This window comes from Hyperoodon ampullatus (assembly GCF_949752795.1).
Source record: "Hyperoodon ampullatus genome assembly, chromosome: 17".
NCBI lineage: Eukaryota > Metazoa > Chordata > Mammalia > Artiodactyla > Ziphiidae > Hyperoodon > Hyperoodon ampullatus.
In genome coordinates, this window is record NC_136930.1 from 46,551,605 (window position 1) to 46,574,205 (window position 22,601).

Genomic DNA, 22,601 nt, shown 5'->3' on the forward strand with positions numbered 1-22,601 from the left:
CTATGTCCTAATAAAAGATATAAATATTCTCTATAAAGTTACATAATAAGCCACATAATAGTTAAAGATGTTTACAAAGAACTAAATGTCAGGAATTTTATGACTAAGGAGAGTTTATTTATGATATTTCTTAATTCTAGCTGGATCTTACAAGTTTATAATCCGAGGGCTTGGAGAAGCATTTAATCATAATAATGGTATAATTGCTTTAATAGTAACTCCTTTTGTGGAAGAATAATGGACTCACTGGTTTTTGCACTAGCAGCAAGCATTCTGTTCTACTCTCTCTGAGCTTGGATGTAAATGAAATGTTACGTATATCGGAATGAGATATTGTTATTAATACATTTAAGGGTCTGGGAAGAACAGACTTCTTGATTGAGGTAGAAATTTCAGATGACATTTGTTTGAGATATTACTGAAAAATAAATGGCATAAAAATAAATCTAAGACTCAGTAAAGCTGTGGAAAAAGAAACCAATTATTTACCTTATGTGGATACATCTAAAATAATAAACGGCTAAGTATTAATACATATTATCTGTAAATTTAAAAAGTAATAGCTGTCTTAGATGTTGGGGAAAAGAAAATAATATATAAAATATTTGAAAGTTGTTTGTAAACCATTAAAATTATTCACATTTTAGTAATTATTAGTGTTATGGTCATGGATTGTTATGTTCTTTGGTTTAACTTTCCTTGATGCCAAGTATAAGCATAATTATAAAAACCAACCCAGGGGGCTTCCCTGGTGGCGCAGTGGTTGAGAGTCCGCCTGCCGATTCAGGGGACACGGGTTCGTGCCCCGGTCCGGGAAGATCCCGCATGCCGTGGAGTGGCTGGGCCCGTGAGCCATGGCCGCTGAGCCTGCGCGTCTGGAGCCTGTGCTCCGCAACAGGAGAGGCCACAACAGTGAGAGGCCCGTGTACCTCAAAAAAAAAAAAAAAAAACAACCCAGGTTAACTGTTTCAAGAATGAAAAAACATGAATTTCCAAGTCAGGTTTAATGTTATCCTACCCTAAGTAAATAAGCCAATCTGGTGTCAAAAGACAATGCCTTATTTTTTTAATGAGATATGGAATAGGGACTTGTAAAGTTTTCATAGCTATTTTCAAGTTTTTTCAATTCAAGATAAAACATTTGAGATCATAGCCAAATGATGTTGAGAATTGAGTATCAAAATCTAGAGCTTCTGGAGTTTCATCATGGAAACTTCTTATTACATATAATAAAAACTTACAGTTACATTCCTAATTATTATCATGATGAATATTTATTATGTGTCAACACCTGTGATCTTATTCAAAGCTCACATCAGGCTCACAGAAGTTAAGAGATTTGCCCAGAATCACATAGCTACCAGTAAGTGGGAGAGCAGTTACACATGCATATCTTCTAACTCTATACCCTGCGGTCATTACGCTATACTGGCTCTTATCATTAAAATTAGATGACTACATTATGGTTAAAGAGTGTACCTTTTTACCATGAGGTCAGAACTGGCACAGAACAGGATGAGTGATATACCATTTGGGTTAGCATTCAGATGTTCATAACAAATAAACAGACAAAGTCATCTGAGTAAATAAGGATTTTTTTTTTTCCATAAGCAAGAAATTCAAGCAGCAGTTCAGGGCTGGTACTACTGTTTCAAAAGCCAAACTCTCTGTTCTTAGAACTTGTCTTTCTGCTCCCTGTTCTTACAGGAAGGCATTCATCCCCATTGTCACAAAATAACTACTAACATAGGCTCATATGTAAACTCCAATCAGAAAGAAAAGCCAAGAGGGAAAGGCAAAGACCATAACAGCTAAGCCAGCCCACTGTAATCAGAAAAGTAATAGTTCTCTCCAAACTGTTTCCCCTAAATTCCTGCTTATACCTCAGAGGCCAGACTCAAGTGAAAGGATCACCCTAGGTACAAGGGATCCTAAAAAATGAAGTTCTTTTCTTTTTTTGTTGTTGCTGTTAGACCACCAAAATAAATCTGATTCTTTTAGTAAAGAACAAAGGGGAAGAAAGAATATTGGTAGACATTCAACAGCAAGTGAGACAAATAAGTAGGTATAACAGACTCTAACTATGAATATAAAAGACCAAGGACCCATTCATAAGTCCCAAGTAGCTTATCAAGATATTTGTTTGCATAAAATGAGTGATACTTCTTAACTGTTTAGAATGGAGAATATTGGAGAGAGAGAGAAGTCAAAGATAACTCACAAGTTTTCTAGGTTTTAGTTGGTTATTAAATAATGGAGGGAATATAAGAGATACAAGAACAGCTGGTTTGGAGTGAAAGAGAATAAATTTGATTTTGGCCACATTGAAATCGATGTATCTACAAAACAACATATGGTAGATGTCCTGTTAGATGTCTTGGAAATACAGGTTTGAAGCTTGGGAGAGAAGTGAGGGGGAAAGATAAGGATTTTTTAGTCATTACATGGGTAGATAATGGATTCGATCATTCTGTGGGAATACGTATAGTGAAAAGAAAAGAAGGCTAAAGATTGAAATTTGGGGAGAATATAATTTAAAATCAGGTTAGAGAAAGTGACGCCAGCAAAGGAGATTAAGAATAAACAGAGGCCTTCCCTGGTGGCGCAGTGGTTAAGTATCCGCCTGCCAATGCAGGGGACACGGTTTCGAGCCCTGGTCCAGGAAGATCCCACAGGCCGCGGAGCAACTAAACCCCTGTGCCACAGCTACTGAGTCTGCGCTCTAGAGCCCACGAGCCACAACTGCTGAGCTTGCTTGCCACAACTACTGAAGCCCACGCGCCTAGAGCCCGTGCTCCGCAATAAGAGAAGCCACCGCGATGAGAAGCCCGAGCACTGCAACGAAGAGTAGCCCCCGCTCGCCGCAACTGGAGAAAGCCTGCACACGCAGCAACAAAGACCCAATGCAGCCAAAAATAAATAAATAAATAAAATTTTTAAAAAAGAATAAATAGTTAGAGAGATAGGGGAGAAACCATGAGTGACATTATCTGAGAAACCATTATGGAAAAGTTTCAGGAAAAGAGAGGACTTCAACAATATTAGATGTAATAGCAAAATCAAGAAAGAAGACACTACTGGCTGATAAATTAGGACATTTTTGGTATTTGTTTGTTTTTTGAGAACAATTCTAGTAAATGATAGATTAGAATGGGGGAAGAGTTAAGGATCCTGAGAAGGAAAATAGTAAATGCATTTGTTAAAGGCAAAAGCACAAGCTCTGCAGCTACCTGAGATTTCTAAACCTGGGATTTCATCGCAGAACTGGCCTTTCTATCTCTGAAAATTGTGAGGAATCAATGGAAGTAAATAAAGGATGAGGTTCCTTGAACAGCTAATTACTAAGAGACACAGAGTTCCCACAGAGCCAAACCTTTGAGAAAGTCAGCATTGACTACTAGCATTAATTCCTCCTCTACAAATTCTCCAGGAAACTTACAGATTTCCTTCAGACCAAGAGACAGTGGCTCTTTAGTAAATCTTTGCCTCCAAGCTAATAACTACTCTGTCTGCAATTGTTTCTTTATCTTAAGCTGTTATTGTTCCATCTTTCACAAGATGAGTAGTTTGCAGGTATGATATCTTGTTGTCCTGTACATCTTTTCTCCTAACAAGTCTTTGTGAGTCCTACAAATAATGCATTTATGTCTAAGCCCCCGCCCCTGGTGGTATGCACCAACTCTGCATTCAGTGACCATTTGGTAACTTGAAATCAGCCACAGTGGGAGTATTTAGCCTTCAGAAATGAGCCAACTCTGTAAATCAGAACTTTTTCCTTTTGGATAGCTGGTTGTTAAATACATATAAGCACACCACTTCCTATCTATACCCATCACAGAGAATGAAAGGATTAAGTGACTCGATTCTATTCAGCTATCATTACAGTAGTTTATACTCTGATTTGGTACTTCATACTGGAGATAATACCTCAGTATATAGCCCAGATAAAACAACCATTCCACTCATTTCTATTCATTAAACATTCATTGAGTTTCTAGTCAGGCACTACTGATCTAGATAACGGGAATACTAAAATAAATATGCCAGTAATTATCCTCAAGGAATTTATAATCTAGCAGGATAGATAGATGGTAGATAAATAGATGATAGATAGATAGATGACAGATGATAGATAGATAGGAGAGAGGCAGAGACTGAGAAAGAGAGACATGATAAAAAGTATAAGAAAGGCATAAATAAAGTAGTTTAGGAATACTCAAGGCAGTGATTAATTCTCTTTGAAGGAATTAAAGAGTTTTCTAGCTGGGATTTCATTTGTAGGATACTGTTTACAAAACTAAATCTTAAATTAACCCTCAGTTTTCTGTGGCCTTTCCTCACTGTCTTCTCCCTCCAAAGTAGAGAACTTAACACAAAATACCTTCTTTAGGAGTTCAATCTAAAGAAAATTATCTGTTGACAAGCAGATTTTTACGCAGTCAGCATTCAAATCAGACCATGATAAGAACTTTGGCTAAGACAGAGAAAAACTCATCTGGAAATAGCTCCTCAAAAAGCAAGTACCTACAGTTGTGCTACTAACAAAACACAACTTCTACTCTCTTTGAATTATTATATGGAATAAAAATAAGATGATGCAAATGAGAGCATCTTCTTGCTCATATGATTGTTTCATTTACCACAGTGCCAGGACCCCCTCTGCTCTGTTCTTTTCTCGTCTAGACCCGCCAGACTGATATCAAGAGCCCTGCCCAGAAATTCAGCCTCTCTCTTATCTTCCAAAGATTACGTTTGCCCCAATTTTTTCCTACTTTTCGATCTACTCATGTTTTCTCTCTGAATATGATGTAACTATTCCTCCAAGTACTTCTTGATAGCCTAAAATTTTTTTCTTCAAACATGGGCTTTCTTGCTTCCCAGTATTTTGCCATAACCAATTCTTGGACTAGAGCTTTAGACAATAATTCGCAGTTTTATGGTGAGATTCAATAAATTGAAGACAAGCAATGCTTAAGGACATCTCATAGAGGTTCATGTACAAAGCTCAAATGACCTGAGTTGCTGAGATGCTGTAGAGAACTCAAACTAGGAAATTACTTAATCTAAGAACTTGAAATGAGTATACAGGAGAAAATGAAAATTTTATTTTAGAAATCTGAGTTTACTTTTTGCTCAGGAATATTATTATAAAATTTTGATAATAACTTTCCTTGCAATAGAGCTGTGCTGATGTACTGTTATTTTCCACTAATGTTAGATAAATAGGGAGAACATTAACTTTTCCAGGCCACTTAAGAACTTTAAAGTCTGGAACATCCCGGAGAATAATAATTTCCCGTAAATTTTTCTGCTTCATGATCTGCTTAATAGTAATGTACAAAACATCAAAATGTTGTCGGGAAAAGCTCCCTCACTGTCGTCCAAGACTTTAATGATCTCCAGTCAGCACAGTTTTCAGCTGAAGCCTGAGCTATATCCCGAAGGTAAACATGTTAGAAATAGACAGAAAAATGCATTTGGTACAAGCCTTAGGTAGACAACAAAATCATCAAACTAGAGCTTTTAGCTAATTTGTAGTTTTTCTTTATTTAAACTATTCCATTCAGTGTCTTTTTATTTATGACCCGCTGCTTTCAGTGTTGGAAATGAGCAGCTGCTATGCGCTAAGCACATGATTGGGTATTTTGCATATATTATTTCTCTTATTCCCCACAAGAATCCTTAAAATGAAATTTATCCTTATCTTACTGGTACAAAAGCTAAACCTCCAAGTTTAAATTAAATTAAATCTTTGACTCTTAGGTGCTAAGAGACTTACAAAGATAAAGAAGATATTGTTCTGGCTTTTTGGAGCTTTTATTCTAATAGAAGGTTTGAAAACTACCAATAAATATGAATATACTCACACACACACAGACAGACACACACACCTATAGCAAGAGGTAGCATGTGATGAATTATATAAAGGCTTAAAACTATAGTATGTGGAATCTTATCTTTCCTTAAATTTTGCATATCCAAAATTTTAGCTCAGCAAACTAGATTATTTGAGAGGTCTTAGCCAAAGATATGTGCAATGTGTATATACCATGTGTGTTTCAAAAAAAAATTCTTAAGCCTTATGTACATACAGGCTAGCCTGTATGTACCTATGAATCATAGCAACAGGATCAAAAGTCATGATGACCTGAAAAGACAAAGGCTAGAATATGCAAAGTCAGAATCCTAACTACTGAAATACAAAAGTCAACAAGCAGTTAGGATTCAGAAATGAAGGCAAAGAAAATCAGAAAAGAAGCAATCAGGAAGACATGGGATACACAGGTACCAGGTGGCTTTGGATATTAGGATAAAGTACCAGAAACAAATATTAAAAATGAGGCATCTTCTATGTCAGCCAAGAAGTGTCATTTATTTCCTGCTGAGATAAAGCTATTCCTTATCCTGCAGTTGAGAATTAGTAGTTCCCTATGAGGCGATGAGATATGAATGAACCTGTCCAAATGGGAAGGTGAGGCCTGAGAACATACTAGGGGGAAAGTTTGATTTAATATTTTATTTTGCTTTATAAATATATTTTCTGAAATGTGTCTCTTAGATATATATAGAAATAGTTACATTTTTATTATAGCTTAGAGCAGTCTTAAAATAATAAATTTACTCTTGGGTATTTTACCTAATATTTCTTTTGGTAAATATATTCCTGGAATTGATACTAAGCCAGTATTCAGCTACTATCTAATCATCATGATCATCATTGTCATCATTTGTCATTTATTAAACACTTCTTATGTGTCCAATATTGTGCTAAGTGCTTTATGTACATTATTTTATTTAATTCTTGCAGCAAACCTAGGAGATGGGCATGATTGTTGTCCACATTTTAACAGATAAAAAACTGGAACTCAGGATCACAAACCTAATAATTTATGTAGCCAAGATTCATACTAATGATTCAGTCTCACTCCAGAGCATGTGCTTTTCATGATTACATTTACCCTTAATACTTCCTGAAGTTAAAAGTTGTGGCTTTTCATTTGCATTTAGATGATATAGTAATCCCATGAGCAAAAGCAAAGAAAAAAATATAATACCAAAACTGCTTTTCTATTCAATGATAAATTATTTTTAAAGACATAAATAGCAATATGCCTCTCCTTTTTATTATAAATTCTAAGAATGAGTAAGATAGAGTTCTCTCAATACAGTGTAGTATTAGGAACAATTTAATAATTTTGAAAAATTTCTTGAAACATCCATTTTTCATATATATATGAAATGTCCAAAAATGGAAATTACTTCCATTTGTGTCTCAACTTGAGATCAAATTTACTTTTAATAAATAGCATGGAAAAAATACATATATACATATATCCAACGTTATCTATGCTAGCCAGTATATACTGGCTATATATGTATATATATATTATATATATATATTTTTAAATATAATGGTTAACATAGATAATACTGGATCCAACCACTGAAATGCTATTCTAGGCAATTTGCCAGTATCTATGATTTAAAAGATCTCCATTGTGAAATTGAACAAGTAAGGATTTTTCACCATTATGTTTAAGAGCATATTTACAAAAAAAATCTATTAGCAGATAGTCTGTTAACCTAGTAATAGCCATCAGGTGGTAATCATACAGTAATAATACTGGCTGCATTATTTTATATTATACCAGACACCACACATGTATTATTTCTTATTTTCAAAACAGCCCTGCAAGGAAGATATTATTTTCCCTATTATTTTATAAACAGTGTTTTAAAGGTGAAATAATTTGCTCAAGTTTACCCAGCTAGCAAGTTTTCCTTACTCCACATTTTTCAGACTTCAAAACCTGTTCTTTTTTACATTCCACATGTCATTAACATAAAGCATTTATGAAGGTTTTCAATTTATCAGAATATTTGAACACCCAGAACACCCTGCACCCTGGCTGTGCCAGATGACCATCTGATTATTTCAGTTCCAGAAAGTTTGAACTATTGTAAATAATAACGATTTTTTCTAGTACTTCTAGGATTCATCAAAATTCCAGCAACCATTCAGAAATTAAACTTTCTCTTTTCTCTTGGCTTTTCTTTAAAAAGTTAGTGTTTTAATAATTAGATTTTGTGTTATCTCTAGGTTTTCAGTGAAGCATAATGGATTAAAGAGAAAATTGATGCTACTAAAATTGGTTTTTATAAGTTACAATGGCAACTTCATCATACTTTTTTTTTCAAATTCAGAAATAAAAAAACTTTTTCTTCCTAATATTAAGCCAAATGTTTATTTCCCAGATTTTACCTAAATGTTCTTCCCTGAGGCCATTCCTGTTGTGAAACTGTTTTAATGGTCTTCATCTGGGTGTGGTAAAAATTCTCTAATTGTCATTGCTAAAAACAAGAGTTTCATGTAAACTGAATTTTTCTTTTAGGATAATTGCCATTCACTTTTGTTTTATATGCAACTGAGTGGGGTTTTGCAGTATCCTCTGTGGACAATTAAAGTGCTGAAATAGGAGAAGTGAATAATTGCTTTGTGTGGTAATACTGACAACTTCTGCGTATTTGTCAATCTGTGTTAACAGTATCGATCAGGATGGGATCCTCATAGAGGGGCAGATAATATTTCCACTAAATCTTCGGACAGTGATGTAAGTGATATATCTGCGGTTTCAAGGACTAGTAGTGCTTCTCGTTTCAGCAGCACAAGCTACATGTCTGTCCAATCAGAACGGCCAAGAGGAAATAAGAAAATCAGGTGAGTAAGGGGACTTTAAGCAGGAAGTTCCTCTAAATATATTTTAGAAGGTCTTTATTTTTCTTTGGATAAATGTAAAATCTTTTACTTCTAAAAGGTTAATATATATCATTAAGACAATAAGAACTTCTGTACAGATTACTTTTAATTATATTTTGGTCTCCATTTCAAATTTCTTGCACAGAAAAGTTTTACAGAACTTATAACTATTTTCTTACTAGATTATTTGAAATAGTATCATTAGCTATTTTTTCATGTTTCTTATTTAAAAAGTAATTCTGTTATTATATCTTTACTGAAATTAAAGTGCTGGTTAAGTGAAGACCTGAATTTTTTAATATTCTAAGGAATATGAAAAATCATATTTTAGAGGGGATTTTTCCTAGCTGAATACATTATAGTAATTCAGAAAACACAAGAACATTACTTTTTTAGTAAGGTGCTCTCCCATCCTCTTGAAACTTTTTATAAATGCATGGAAAAAGTTCTCAGTTTCTCAAGAAAATTTATAAATGTAATGTATGTTTGTTAGTATAATTTTCATTTATCACCCAACCTATAGACTTTATGGACACCTGAGCTAAATTAGTCTTTTTTTACTCCTATTGGATCAGAAAAAACAATAATGGAGAGACCACAAATTTTTTCCATGCAACTTTGTAACAGGAAAATATGACTTAAAAACAATTATGATTTAAGTGTTGCTTACACAGTGCTTCTCTGGTGTACACTGGAGAAAAAGTTTTCAATGCTTAAAAGATGTCATTTTTATTTATGTTTTAGTAGTTATCATTACTTTTCTATTTAATTTTGTATGCATTTTTTCTTGACTTTTTCTTTCTTTTTTGTGTTTATTTGCATGCCTTCAATTTGTGTTGCTTTCAAAAGGCCAAAGGGAATAGAAGAGGGAGGGAAAGAAGGGGATAAGCATGAAGAGATAGTTCATGAGGAGGAAGAGGTAAAGGAAGAAAGAATTAATGAGAATGAGAAAGGGAAAGAGATTACAAAAACATGTAATAAGGAGAAAAACAGAGAATCAGGAGACGAGGAAAAAACACAAGATATACCTGAACAAGGGAAAGAAAAAGAACAGTGGAATAAAGAGGATTTGCAAAAGCAATTCTCGCAAGATGATGACAGGTAAAATTTGCTCATTTTCGTAGACATTTCCCATTAGTAATGTCCTTTCTCCTACCCTTAAAAACTATTTTGCCATTTACATTTAGTTTATTTTCTTGTGTTTTATCTATTTAGCTTCTAATGCAACTAATTAATGTTAGCAAATTATTACCTAACAGATTGATTTATTAAACAGTCTTTAATTTGTATACCATAGCTCTGAGAGTCTGATTTAATTGGGTTTTCAAGTTCTTTTTGACTCGGTGGATCAAAGGTAAATTTCCCTTTAGTTTTTTTAGCATGAATTACTGTATATCTTCCTCATTTGTGGAGTCAAACCTTTAAAATGAGGCTCTTAAGGGGCTGAAAAAATGTAGCCTCTACTATAAGAAATATTATATACTAGAACTTTTAAAATGAATGGCAAAATAGGTAGCAAAAAGTAAGCTTTATTCTGTCTCTGAATAAAGAAAAAAGCAAGTCCCTTGCCTCATCATAGTTATCTGGTGGGGTCTAGTGCAGTTTTGATTCCTGAGGAAGATTGTGGAGTAGGAACAGTGCTCTTTGATACTCTGAGAAGATAGAGGCCTTAGGGCTTATTAGAAGGCAGACATGTTGGCTTAGCCCCCTCTAGAAATTCATTCAGCTACAGAAACTGCCAGAGAAGGAGCTTTGAACAGGGGAAAAAGGGAAGAAACATAATCAGCAAGGCATAACAACAACTATGTTTTCATTTTCATAACACAATGCACTAAGTAAGTATGAAGCCATCTTTACAGTGCTGTACTGAAAGTCATGTCAGCACAAGTCCGCAGTAGACTCCATCCTTCTGCCTGAGGAGATGAGATCTGTCTAGTTACATTTCTCTGAGAATGAGAATTGCAAATCATGTGCATTTTGGAGGAATTTGGTTTTCTAGTAATCCATCCAGACCTTGATTTTGTGCTAGTATGCACTTGGCATAATACTCACCCCGATTGTAAGCCAAATTTTGCTTTATTGTATCTAAATCCAATCTCAGTTTGTGCTTTACTCAGAGTTAATGAGAAAGATAATTGGAATAAATGTTTACCCCCTGGGTATACAATTCAGTGGTCTAATTCTGTGACACTTCACTTTCTGTCTCAGATTGGTATATTTAACTATATCTGTGATCTATGAAGGTTTCTGTGTAACAGACACGAAACCTGAAAGTAAATCTTAAATTAGGCATATTTTGTGATTCGAGTCTAAACTAGTAATTTCAAGTCTATTTCGTTGTTTATCTAAGTTTTGATAATTACATTACCTTATTAATGAAGACCATTTTTCTGGTTTGTTTGGCATAGGGTCATTTCATCATTAATTCACAGAGAAAAGCTTTCCAAGATTTCCTTGGAAAGAGACACAGAGTTTCCTTTCTTCCAAAAGCAGAGCAAAATGTGAGCCTCTAATGTGTTTTCCATTCTATAAACTGTAAAGGAGAACACATGAGCCCCTTGGTGTCTGCCTGGAGCCAAAAGCCTATGTTAGCATATCTGGCTTGGTGGGGAAAAGTTTGAAGATTATAACCTTGAGTTCTCGATTTTTTAATATTACTTTCTTCACCATTTTCTTCTTGAAAAGACCACATTATTTTTTACACAGGAAAGGGAAATATGGTATATTCCTAGCGATGAGTCATCAAGGCATTGTACTCCGCTTAAGTAACTATATAATACTTTCGCAACTGTAAACTTTAGGGGGCCAGGCTGATGTCTCTAGGGAACATATATTCCATATGATGGCAAAAAGTGTCAACTGCAATTATTTGTGAGAAAATGCTGGTGTTGCTCATTAATTATTGCAGCATAGGATCTTGAATTTGCTTTCATTTCTCAGAATAAAATGAACAGTCTTTATTCCAAGAGAAGCTATGTCTGAGTACTGCCAGTAACATTTTGTTTTGGTAGTTGATGAACAGAATCATAGATTGTTTAAATGCCAAAAACAACTTACGTGCTTATACAACGTTATTGGAAATAATCTTATTCTATAATGCATCATTGACGTTTACTTGTTATCCAAATTTTGTAAAGGAAAAAACTTTTTCTGACTTCAGGGTTTAAGTATCTATAGCAATGCTGGTATACTTAAAATTAACACAGTGACTACAAAGAACCAAATCCATTTTAGTTGCTATTTTCATTACAGTAATTGTATCTCATTGTGTGATACAGAATTATGTTGTTTGTGTTATAGTAAGTCTATTAAAGTAAGTCTTCTGAATGTACTAGTAGGAAATGAATAGCAAAAAAGTAAATTCAAAAAAAGGTCCATTAAATATTTGAATATAATATTTTTTCAAAGTTGATTAATAAATAATACATTCACATTTAGCTATTTATATTTCCACACATGTATATTAGCCTGGTTAAATGCCCCCCTACCATTAATGATTATTTGGTAATCATTTCTAGAAAATCCAAAATTATATTTACCATTTAAAATATTTTTCTCACTCTGTGAACATAAGTATGCTTTAAATTTTATATCTATCTACATTTGCTGATTATATACCATATATATGTGGTAGGCTGGCCCAGAAAAAAAGTGTTCAGATGTAAGGAGAAATCATTCGTTCAACCAATATTTATTCAGAAAATTTGTCAGGCACTATATACTATGAACTGGGGGATAGAGGTGAAATTAAGCATTTCTAAACTTCTAAGCCTGAGGGTGAAGCAGTTTCTTAGACTTGTGTGGATGGATGTTTAAGGATAGCTCCATATCCAGAAAATTTCATCAAGAAACCTAAACTAATTCACAAGGATATTTGATGAAAGAATTTGGCACAAGAAGTGGAGATCTTAAGTAAATCTGCAGTGGAAGATAGAAAAACAAATATTGAACAGTATAATATTGTCAAAACCAACAACATTTGGTAGCTTTGTGATCAGATTACTCATCCATTCCCCCAGGTTCTGTCCTGGGCATATAAGACACAAGAAAAAATAATTCAAGAAACTCGTTATCTATAAATTTTCATAGATAACAAAATAAGATATACCAAGCCTCAAAAGATTGCCTGCTTCTCAGATCCTCTCATATTTTTGTATTACCCAGCTTTCCTTTTAATAGAAATGTTACAGTTTATAATGAATGCACTGCCTAAAAACTTTATGGCTTCATTATTGTAAAACAGGTTCAAGATCTATGGTAAGAGTGAAATATTCACAAAAAGATCTGCATTAATGAAGACTACACAGAAAACCTTTTGAGGATTTGTGTGGATCTGATATTTAGTAAATTTTTGTGCTTTACATTCTTACAGAAGAGTCAATTTAAAAATGATTATTTGTAAGACCAAAATATAAATTAAAAGTTTCAAAAGTCAAAAAAAAATTTAGTTCTCAGGCATGTCTATAAACGGTATGGAATTATGTTTTCTCTTTTTAAAGAAAACATTCTTGAGATAGGAAAATTTTTTAAAGGAAAAAGATGGCATCAGTTCAAATATTCATGAATAGCTGTTTTTAAGGCTTAAGCCATATAAATTATCTAGCAGAAAGTTCTTATAGTCTTTAAAAGGGCAAGCAGAATAATTGTTAATGAAATATTTATTACTGCTAACTTACAGATCAGAGTTACAGATCAGAGTTAAAATGTGATAATACATTTTCCTGACTATGTAATATAACGACGTGTACTGCATATTTACTCCTATGTTATAGACCTCCTCTGTTTTATGATTGTGCATAAAAAGGGGACTTTTTAAAAAAACACCGAATATCACTCTTAGAATTTTGATCAAGTAAGGACCCAGGAATTTGCATTTTTAAAACAAACACCCTCCAAGTGGTTATGATGCTGTCCTTCCTCTCTTTTGGGTTGCTTATATTTCCTAATGAATACTACGGTCAGCTTGTCAATTTGGGGGGAAAAAGGCAGCTGCGCTTTTTGACTGGGATTGTGTTTAATTAGATCAATTTGGGGATTATTGCCGTCTTAAAAAATGTTGTCTTCCAATCATGAGCACAAGGTGTTCCATTTATTTATGTTTACTTTCTCTAGATGATGTTTCACAGTTTTCAGGGAACATATGCTTCTTTTTTAAAAATTTATTCCAAGTATTTTATTTTTGGTGCTATTGTAAGTGGAATTCTTTTATTAATTTCATTTTGAGACTGATCATTGCTAGTATATAGAAACACAATTTATTTTTATAAATTGATCTTGAAACCTGCAACTGTGCTGTATTCATTTATTAGCTCTAAAAGTTTTTAGTTAATTCTTTAGGATATTCTATATGAGATCATGTCATCTGTGAATCAAGATTACTTGATTACTTCCTCCTTTCTGATCTGAATGCATTTTTATTTCTTTGTCTTGTCTAATTGACCTGGCTAAAACCATCACTACAATGTTAAAAAGAAATGCTCATGGAAAGTTCTTAAAAGAAACAGCCTAGTAGAATTACTTTGCATTAGCTCTAAAAGCATTTTTGAGGATGTCTCCTGTGCCACTCATCCATTTTAGAATAGTCTATATGAAACTTTCTTTTAAAATTTTGTGAGCAGCTCTCTTAAAGAATAGATGTATCTACTTCACTGAAAACAAAACAATGTAATCCATTGTATGTTCTCTTTAGTCTATCAGGAAGTTCAAGTTCATAGCCAAAGACATGATAATTCCATTCAGTTTCTTGAACTACATTATATTATAATCATTATATTATATATAATAATTGGTATTTTTATTTTTGCCTCTTTTTTGAGGCTTTGCTCCTTTACCTCTATTTTATAACAGTTGTGTTATGTAACTTTTTTAAAAAACTGCCTCAAATTGTATATGCTGCTAACTTGTAACAGTTTTCATATAGTATCATGCCAACCTTTAGAATTCAACACCTTTACATTCTCTTCTTGAAATGCTCTTTTCTCTGAGCTCCTGTGATTATACATTCCTTTAGTTCTCTAACCATCTCTCTGATCACCTCTGTCTTCTCTGGGAGCATTCTCTCTGCCCCTTCCATGTTGACATTTTCCAGAATCCCATACTAGGCCTTCTTTTCTTTACGTGTTCTATCTTGATGCTGCCTTCTATTCCGTGGGTTCCAGTAGCATCTGTGTATTGATGGCTTCCAAACTGTATTTCCAGCCCAGGTTTCTTCCTTAACCATCTGCCAGATCTATCCAGTCCTGTCCTTGCCATCTTCTTGTCTGTCTTGGGGACGTACCAAACTCAGCATGTAAAATTAAATTCATCATACTGTCACAGAAGAGGCAACTACATTTAATAACCCACTCCTCCTTCTGTGCTCTGTTTCTCAGTGGGTGGCACCGGCATCCTCCCACTTGCCCAAACCAGGAACCTAGGCATCACTCGACTATTCCTTTTCCACTGAGCACGATTCCCTCCCTCCAATCAAGTCTTATTAATCTTAATGCTTAATTATCTCTGAAGTATTCCATTTCTCCCTAACCCTATATCTACTTCTATAATTTAAGCTATTATCTCTTATGGAGATTAGTTTAGTAGTTTAGTTTCATAGATTAGTTTAGTAGGAAAATCTTGTCTTTTAAAAATAATAGCCCTTAAATCTGAACTCGTTATGCTAATAGCATAAAAACATGAGTAGTCAGTTTTTCTGAAGTTGTTCCTTTGTGAACTGTATACTTTTAAAAGATGAATTTTATGGGATGTGAATATATCTTTTAAAATGCTCAAAAGGTCTCTGCAAAAATAATCTGTAATTGGTGTTGCTTCTTCAGTAACTACTATGAGTGTAGTGGTGATAAAATGCAGATGATATTTTGTTTAGGGTTAAGTTTGTCAAGCATGTCTTTTTTTCTATTCCAATACTTCTTAAGAGACACCTTTCCTTAAAATGTTCATCTCTCTCTTTTTTTTTAAATTCTTGCATACATTTTTAACATCACCAGGGTGCTGAAGATGAATAAAACACAGACCTTATTCTCAAGAAAAGGCGATGATTTACTTTTCCTTTTTTTTTTTTTTGCAGCCCCAGATTTATCCTTTTCACATAAATATAATTGTTGGCCTAAAACTCTGAAATAATTCTCCCTTTCTATGTGTCTCTGTCTCTGTCTCTCTGTCTCTGTCTCTCTAGATAGATAGATAGATAGATAGATTCCTCAGTTAATAAGTAAATAAGCTATTCTCATAAAAATTTAGGGAATTTCCATGTGTGGGAAATCTGAGTGCGCCGTGACTTCACAGTCTCCATATTGGATCATTGAAAGTGAGAAATTTGAGATTTGATCATGTATATGGTCTGAAGAGAAAGGGCATTTGAAGATGCGGAAGGCACGGGTACTAGAGTAAGAACCTGGAGATGGAGGAGGGGTTAGGGTCAGAAGCATAGGTAGACTCTCCTTGGGCTCAAACCAGATGAAAAAGACAGATAATAAAAGAGATGATTTATTAGGCAGGGAGCTGGGAAGTTGGTTGTCACTGCCTAATGGCCCTAATGTTCTCAAACACATAAGAGGCAAGAGTATAAGAGTCTGGAAGTTGAATTTGAGATTTAGTTTGAAGATTTGGAGTAGTCACTGAAGAAAATAGGGGAAAGTCGCTTACCAAAGGCAAATTTAAAAGTTGATGAATAGTTCTGCAGATCTAGCTGAGGGTTGGAGACCAGCAATTTCAAGAGACACCAATGTGGGAGAGTAGTGTGATCTTTTCTAGCAGCACTGAGCCCATCCAAGTGTAGAAACAGAACTCAGATTGTAGCATTTGTGGAGAAGTGGGAGTTTTGATGGATGGGGTTGTTGGAAAAATAGCAGTGGAAAGCAATTGAGGGTGCTTGTGTAAATGTCAGTGTTATAGACAAGAAGGAGGAAAAGTCCAGATGGGAACTGATAGACTAGGACAATATAGAGAAAATCCAAGAATTGGAAAACTAGATCTTGTAGTCAAAAAGTAAGTTTAGGGTGTTGGGAGGATAAGCGGTTTTAGTTATAGTATGTCTTTGAAACAAGATTTTGTGATGAAGCTATTTTTGTTAGTTGACAAATTCTAAGACATAGCATTGGAGTGAGTAGAAGAGTGGAGGAAAAGAATAAAAATGAGGGTAACTGGAGATATGTGAGTTTCAGAATTATGAGGCATTTGGTTAGGTCTTCTTAATGAATACTTATATTTCATACTGTTATGAGAATTTGGGAATTGAAAAGAAGACTAAGCCAGCTCCTAAAGACTTCAACGAATGAGTCAGTGACCATGAGCTCATCAGATAACAGGATGAAAGGGAAAAAATGATTGGTATATGTCAGCATAGCCAGAAGTCCTAAGCTGCAAAGAAATTCTAACTTTTAAATAAACTAGAAGAGAAATATATTTTTTTAAAGTAGCCAGTAGTTAGAAATATGACAACCTATGAAAAAGGATAAGTATTTGGCACTAGAGATGATTTCAGGGGAAGCAGTGTGTTCAAGAAAGCACCAGGTTTTAGTTAAGATGGTAGTAAAAAGGGTTAGGAATGAGTGGTCGGGGATAGCTTTGTAACAGCGCCACCTGGCGTTGCTTTGTTGCTGGTGTCACCACAGTTTCAGAGCGGTCTTTACAGCTAACTCATAATATTTATACTTCAATACCACATCTCTATTCTTTGATATGAATTCGGAGATCGGTGTTAATTGAAATTTACTCCTACATCTTACATAAATTAATAGACTTATTCAAAGAGTAATTGAAAGAGACCTATTCAATTGAATTGACTTTGTAGTGTAATCGTTATTAGCAATTTCTGTTAATTTGTATTTCTGTGGTGACTGGTTATTCTATCCTGTTATCACACCAGGAAATCTTATTCAGAGATGCCTACCCAGATTCATTTTTACTGATGAATTAATTGCATTCTGGTTAGAATAGCAATCTAGGATTATATACATTTAAAATGTCCATTAACATTCATTTACATATTAAACTTTTGTTTTCTAGCATTACCACTATTGATTAACCTATAGGTAAATAATGTTTCTATTTACCTGTCTGCTATAATGGATACAATTCATTTTTATTTATAACATTGTTAACATTTATTTCTAACATTTTCCCCACTGGCTGTATGTTAGAGAGTAAAATAAATTTAGTGTGAAAGTAGAGAAATAATTAAATTGGAATGACTTCTACCATACAAAATAATAGCAGTAGAAAAAACTGCTGCAGTAGTTTCCATCATATTCAGTATTTATTTTTACAAGCCAAAAAGGACGATTAATTCACAACTGTTATTCTAGACTACCTGCAATATTCTGACAGTGACTCCTAATAGAAGTACAGGTATCCCTCAGGATGAACAAATTTAACATATAGAAGTTTGATTTTTTATAGAAATAATAAAAATAATATCAAGTTTGAAGTGAAAGGATTCCCGTGCATGAGTATTATTATGTTAGATGCCAGTATATCAGTACAGTGTGGTACTATATGGTGTGGCATCTTTTTCAAATGCTGATTCTCCATATAGAAAGGGGGAGTCTAATTTTAAGTGATCAAAATTCAAAAAAAGAAAATCCACAGACACCCAGCCTGAGACTTTAGAACCTTAATGACACAATTCCAATCTTTAATTTTTAACCTTATCTTGACTTCAGTCTTTCACATTTACTGGCCCTTTTCCTCACAGGCTCTTGCTTTTATTCCTTTGTGTATATGCTCATGTTGCTTCTGGTGTCTAAAGTATAGCTTCTTTCTTTCTCTTTATGAGTAAAGTATCTGCCCATCCTTCAATATTCAAGTCAGGTCTTCCCTGGTGGCGCAGTGGCTGAGAGTCCGCCTGCCGATGCAGAGGACACGGGTTCGTGCCCCGGTCTGGAAGATCCCACATGCCGCAGAGTGGCTGGGCCTGTGAGCCATGACCGCTGAGCCTGGGCATCCGGAGCCTGGACTCCGCAACGGGAGAGGCCACGATAGTGAGAGGCCCGCGTACCGAAAAAAAAAAAAAAAAAATTCAAGTCAAATATAAATTCATCCAAGAGAAACCTCCTCTGCTCTTCCTCCATAATTTATCTAATATTCTTTTACAGTAACAGTTGCTCCTGTGGTGCTCATTTTCCTCCCCTGTGATATAGTTAATTATGTATACATTTAATCTACCATTGTTGACCATTAGTTAGCCTTTTGAGGATATGTATTTATCATTTTTATCTTTTTGTTGTCTTACCTCTCAATATCTACAATACCTCACACATAGTAGGCACTCAATAAAAGTTTGTGCATGAGTGTGTGAATCAGTGAGATCATAATAAAGCAGTGGAAGTTTAGAGGTGTGAAGAGCTTCTGACATAGCACAGTACCCACATGCTCATCTCAATCTTCTCTGACAACAATGACCAAGAGGTCACCTTTTTCCCCAGTGAAAAGAAAACTATTTATTTCAGAAGTCAGTGGAATTTATTTCAGAGGAGTTTGTTTTATGACACATATGTATTCCAGTTAGAAAAGATTTAGTTGGTTGGTTGGTTTACTGATTTGATATGTGATGAATGATAATTATTATTTTATAGATAAAAATCCTGTATAAAGTCTAACAAGAATGGGAGAAAAACAGACAAGAAAAGATAGCAAAGGGTTCATTAGACAGTATTTGAAGATTAGACAAACTCATACCAATCTAATGTGTCCCAAAAGAATGGTGTAAAATGAATTCTAAAATCCTATTGAAAGGTGCAAAGATGAGAGAAATGACTACCATTTGGGGATGGCAAAAATAAGAAACTTTGTAAATTAGTCTTCTGAGACTTTCTATCAAAATATTTTGAATAAATGACATGTAGCATTTAATACTGAAGTTATCTGAAGACAACTGCATATTTTCAGGACACTGAGAATTAACCAACTTAATTTTACTATTTCTGTTTATCATGGAGGATGAATTACTACCTTCCATGATGCACCTGTCATGTGCAGAGACTTAGCCTTCCAGTCTGGCACGTTGGGGATTCAGCTGGCTTGCTTTGCAAAGTTGTGAATAAGAACTTGGTGCCATGTTACACTGACTCATAGTAAGCATAATATCACTTATCCTCATCCAGAATTTATTTTTAGTGTCACTAAAGTAATACTAAAGCAATACCTAAGTCGCTAAGTAATACCTAAGTATTACTAAGTAATACTAAGTAATACCTAAGTATTACTAAGTAATACTAAGTAATACCTAAGTCCTCCGAAAATATACATGAGAGATAATACAGCATGATGGCTAAAACTTAGCTCTGGATTCAGACAAAACTGGGTTGAATCCTAGTTCTGCCCGTTCCTAACAATATAAATTTGGGCAAATAAAAACCACTTTCTTCACCTATATATTGGGGGCAATAATAATAATATTCTTGCAGGATTGCCATCAAAATTTAATAAGCTTATATCCTGAAAGCTTCTAACATCATTCCTGGCACAGGACAAGCATTTGATATATAATAGGGGTTGATAAAGAAAGAAAAGGAGAGGAGATGGAAAATACATTTATGAAATTCTCACTTTTTAAAGCTTTTAGATCTGCATATTTCATAGAAACTTTCCTATACCACTTTGCCAGATGACAATTCAGAATAAGACAGATCCTTCTTATGTTTTGTACAAGAAAAAATAATTTCTGAAATGCAAAAAAAATTTTATTATAAGATCATTTCACAAAGTAATAAATATAGTAGAGATTCTGGAAAATTTTTATGGGATGTGTTTCATAGTTTGAAGTGATGGACCTTTAATGGTCTTGGAGTTAAAATGATTTTATTCCTAAATTGCCTTCGTTTATTCAGCCAATATTGTTGAACATCTATATGCCAGATTCTGTGCTAAAATACTGGTTAACAAGACCTAATTCCTTCCTTCAAAGAGCTTAAAGTCCAGAGGGGAGATAGAGAAGTAAATAAATGATTACAATATAGAGTAAAAGTGTAAAAAGTAATTTTAATATGTGATTTGATAATGCTTACCTTTAGTAAAACATTTAGAATAAGTGAACTGAGGTAGGAAGAGACAAGTGATTCTTTCAGCATTATCCAGGATAGGAAAACAATGTCAGAAGAAAATCCACAATTTCTTATAAGCCACTAACCATTTAAAGTCTTTCTGAATTAATAGCTTAAGAACATATTTGAAGTTTGTCAAATAGTTGTTTTAGCTCTGAGGCAAACAAAGCATAAGGCTTTTAAAAAATCTTTTTAAAAATACAATAATTAAAACATTATATATTATTTTTCACTTCAGTCTCCTAGGTTCTCCTACTTAGTTGTTTGTTTTTTAATCTTCCTGCGATGTAAATCTGAAAGGGTCTGTCTCTAGCTAAAATCACTCAGCAATGTAAGAATATGAAGTGTGAATACTTAGAAATATAAAAACAAATCTTTTGAATCAATGCTTTCCAAGTGTATTTCCAGAAATTCCCATGAACTGATGATTAAAAATAAATGGTTTTAAGGTCAATAAATTTGTACTACACATGCTATCCTTATCTTTGAGATTTCACCTAAGTGAAATTCTGTTTGGGCATTTTAAATGGTGTTTTTTCCCAGGATAAATTTTTGCCATGTTCCATTTATCTCTAGTACATTTATATCTGCATTTCACTCGCTATGTACAAATTGTTTCTCCATTTGAAGTTATTGCACAATTTAATATTAAATCAATACATCATACATCTTGTATTGAAAGGTTGAAAATAACTTAAAAATGTGAAAATTTACCTCTTTAGCACAATTTTAAAACATTATAAGTTTGTAACAATGTTTTTTTTAAAAAAAACAGGAATATGAAGATGAAAGAGGACTCACAGGTGTTCATCTTTGATATGAAAGACATTGAAAGAATTAGTTAATATATTTTATTTAAGAAATATATAAATTGTGCTATAAAACGTTTTAACTAGTCTTTTGTGTAAAGTCAAATCTAGTCATTAGTAGTATTTCAGCCTTTAGAAATCTGCTCATAAATGTTAATATCTAATATTTCTGTTAGTCAAAGTAAGACTTCAGAACAACTCCTTTACTTTGAAAAATCTGAGAGTTCCATTTTTCTGAAGTGATGGATTAGATATCCATGCCTTCCTTAATCATCAGGAGAGTTGCTTTGGAGAATAATAGACTAAAAATTCAATATTCCTACAATGCTGTTATTGTTCAATTTTGTTTTTTTCTTTTTTTAATTATTTAAATTTTTCATTTACATAAATTTCTAAGAAAAATATTTATACCCTGATAGCTTTTTAAGTTTGTATTGAAGGATTGCATTTTTTTTTTTTTTTTGCGGTACACGGGCCCTCTCACTGCTGTGGCCTCTCCCGTTGCGGAGCACAGGCTCCGGACACGCAGGCTCAGCGGCCATGGCTCACAGGCCCAGCCGCTTCACGGCGTGTGGGATCTTCCCGGACCGGAGCATGAACCCGTGTCCCCTGCATCGGCAGGCGGCCTCTCAACCACTGCGCCACCAGGGAAGCCCAGGATTGAATAGTTTTAAACTCTATTAACTATGAGAACACCTGTGAGTCAATATTGTTTATGAATTGAAAATAACTAGATGTATTATCTCAGAATATTACTACATAATAATTTATAATAATTTTTCTGAAATGAAAAAATATAATAGTAGCACTCTGAAGCTGAGAGTATAAATGTATTTAAATTTGCATTCAATTAATTATAAATCGTAAAATATAATCTTAATAATGATTAAATTTCTTAAACTTTTAATAAAATAAATTGCATAGGAATAACAGCTGTTTCTTTTTTTCTTGTTTCTTTTTTTAAATTTATCTGTTTTTCTACTTACTTAAAAAAAT

At 33.9% G+C, this 22,601-nt stretch overlaps 1 protein-coding gene across 28 annotated transcripts in view; it reads left to right on the forward strand.

The window, feature by feature from the left end:
- RIMS2 (regulating synaptic membrane exocytosis 2) overlaps positions 1–22,601 on the forward strand; it is a gene marked incomplete at both ends in the record, with an annotated part of 562,776 nt that overhangs the window by 427,595 nt on the left and 112,580 nt on the right. For 9 of the 28 annotated variants that reach the window (XM_079722700.1, XM_079722676.1, XM_079722675.1 and 6 more), the window contains one exon: positions 8,547–8,719. The exons of 16 other annotated variants lie outside the window; for them this stretch is intronic. In XM_079722700.1, the coding sequence (XP_079578826.1) occupies positions 8,547–8,719 (173 nt within the window). Of the gene's footprint in view, positions 1–8,546; positions 8,720–9,607; positions 9,860–22,601 lie in introns of all 28 variants that reach the window. 3 more of the 28 variants (XM_079722698.1, XM_079722697.1, XM_079722699.1) reach the window with 1 other exon arrangement.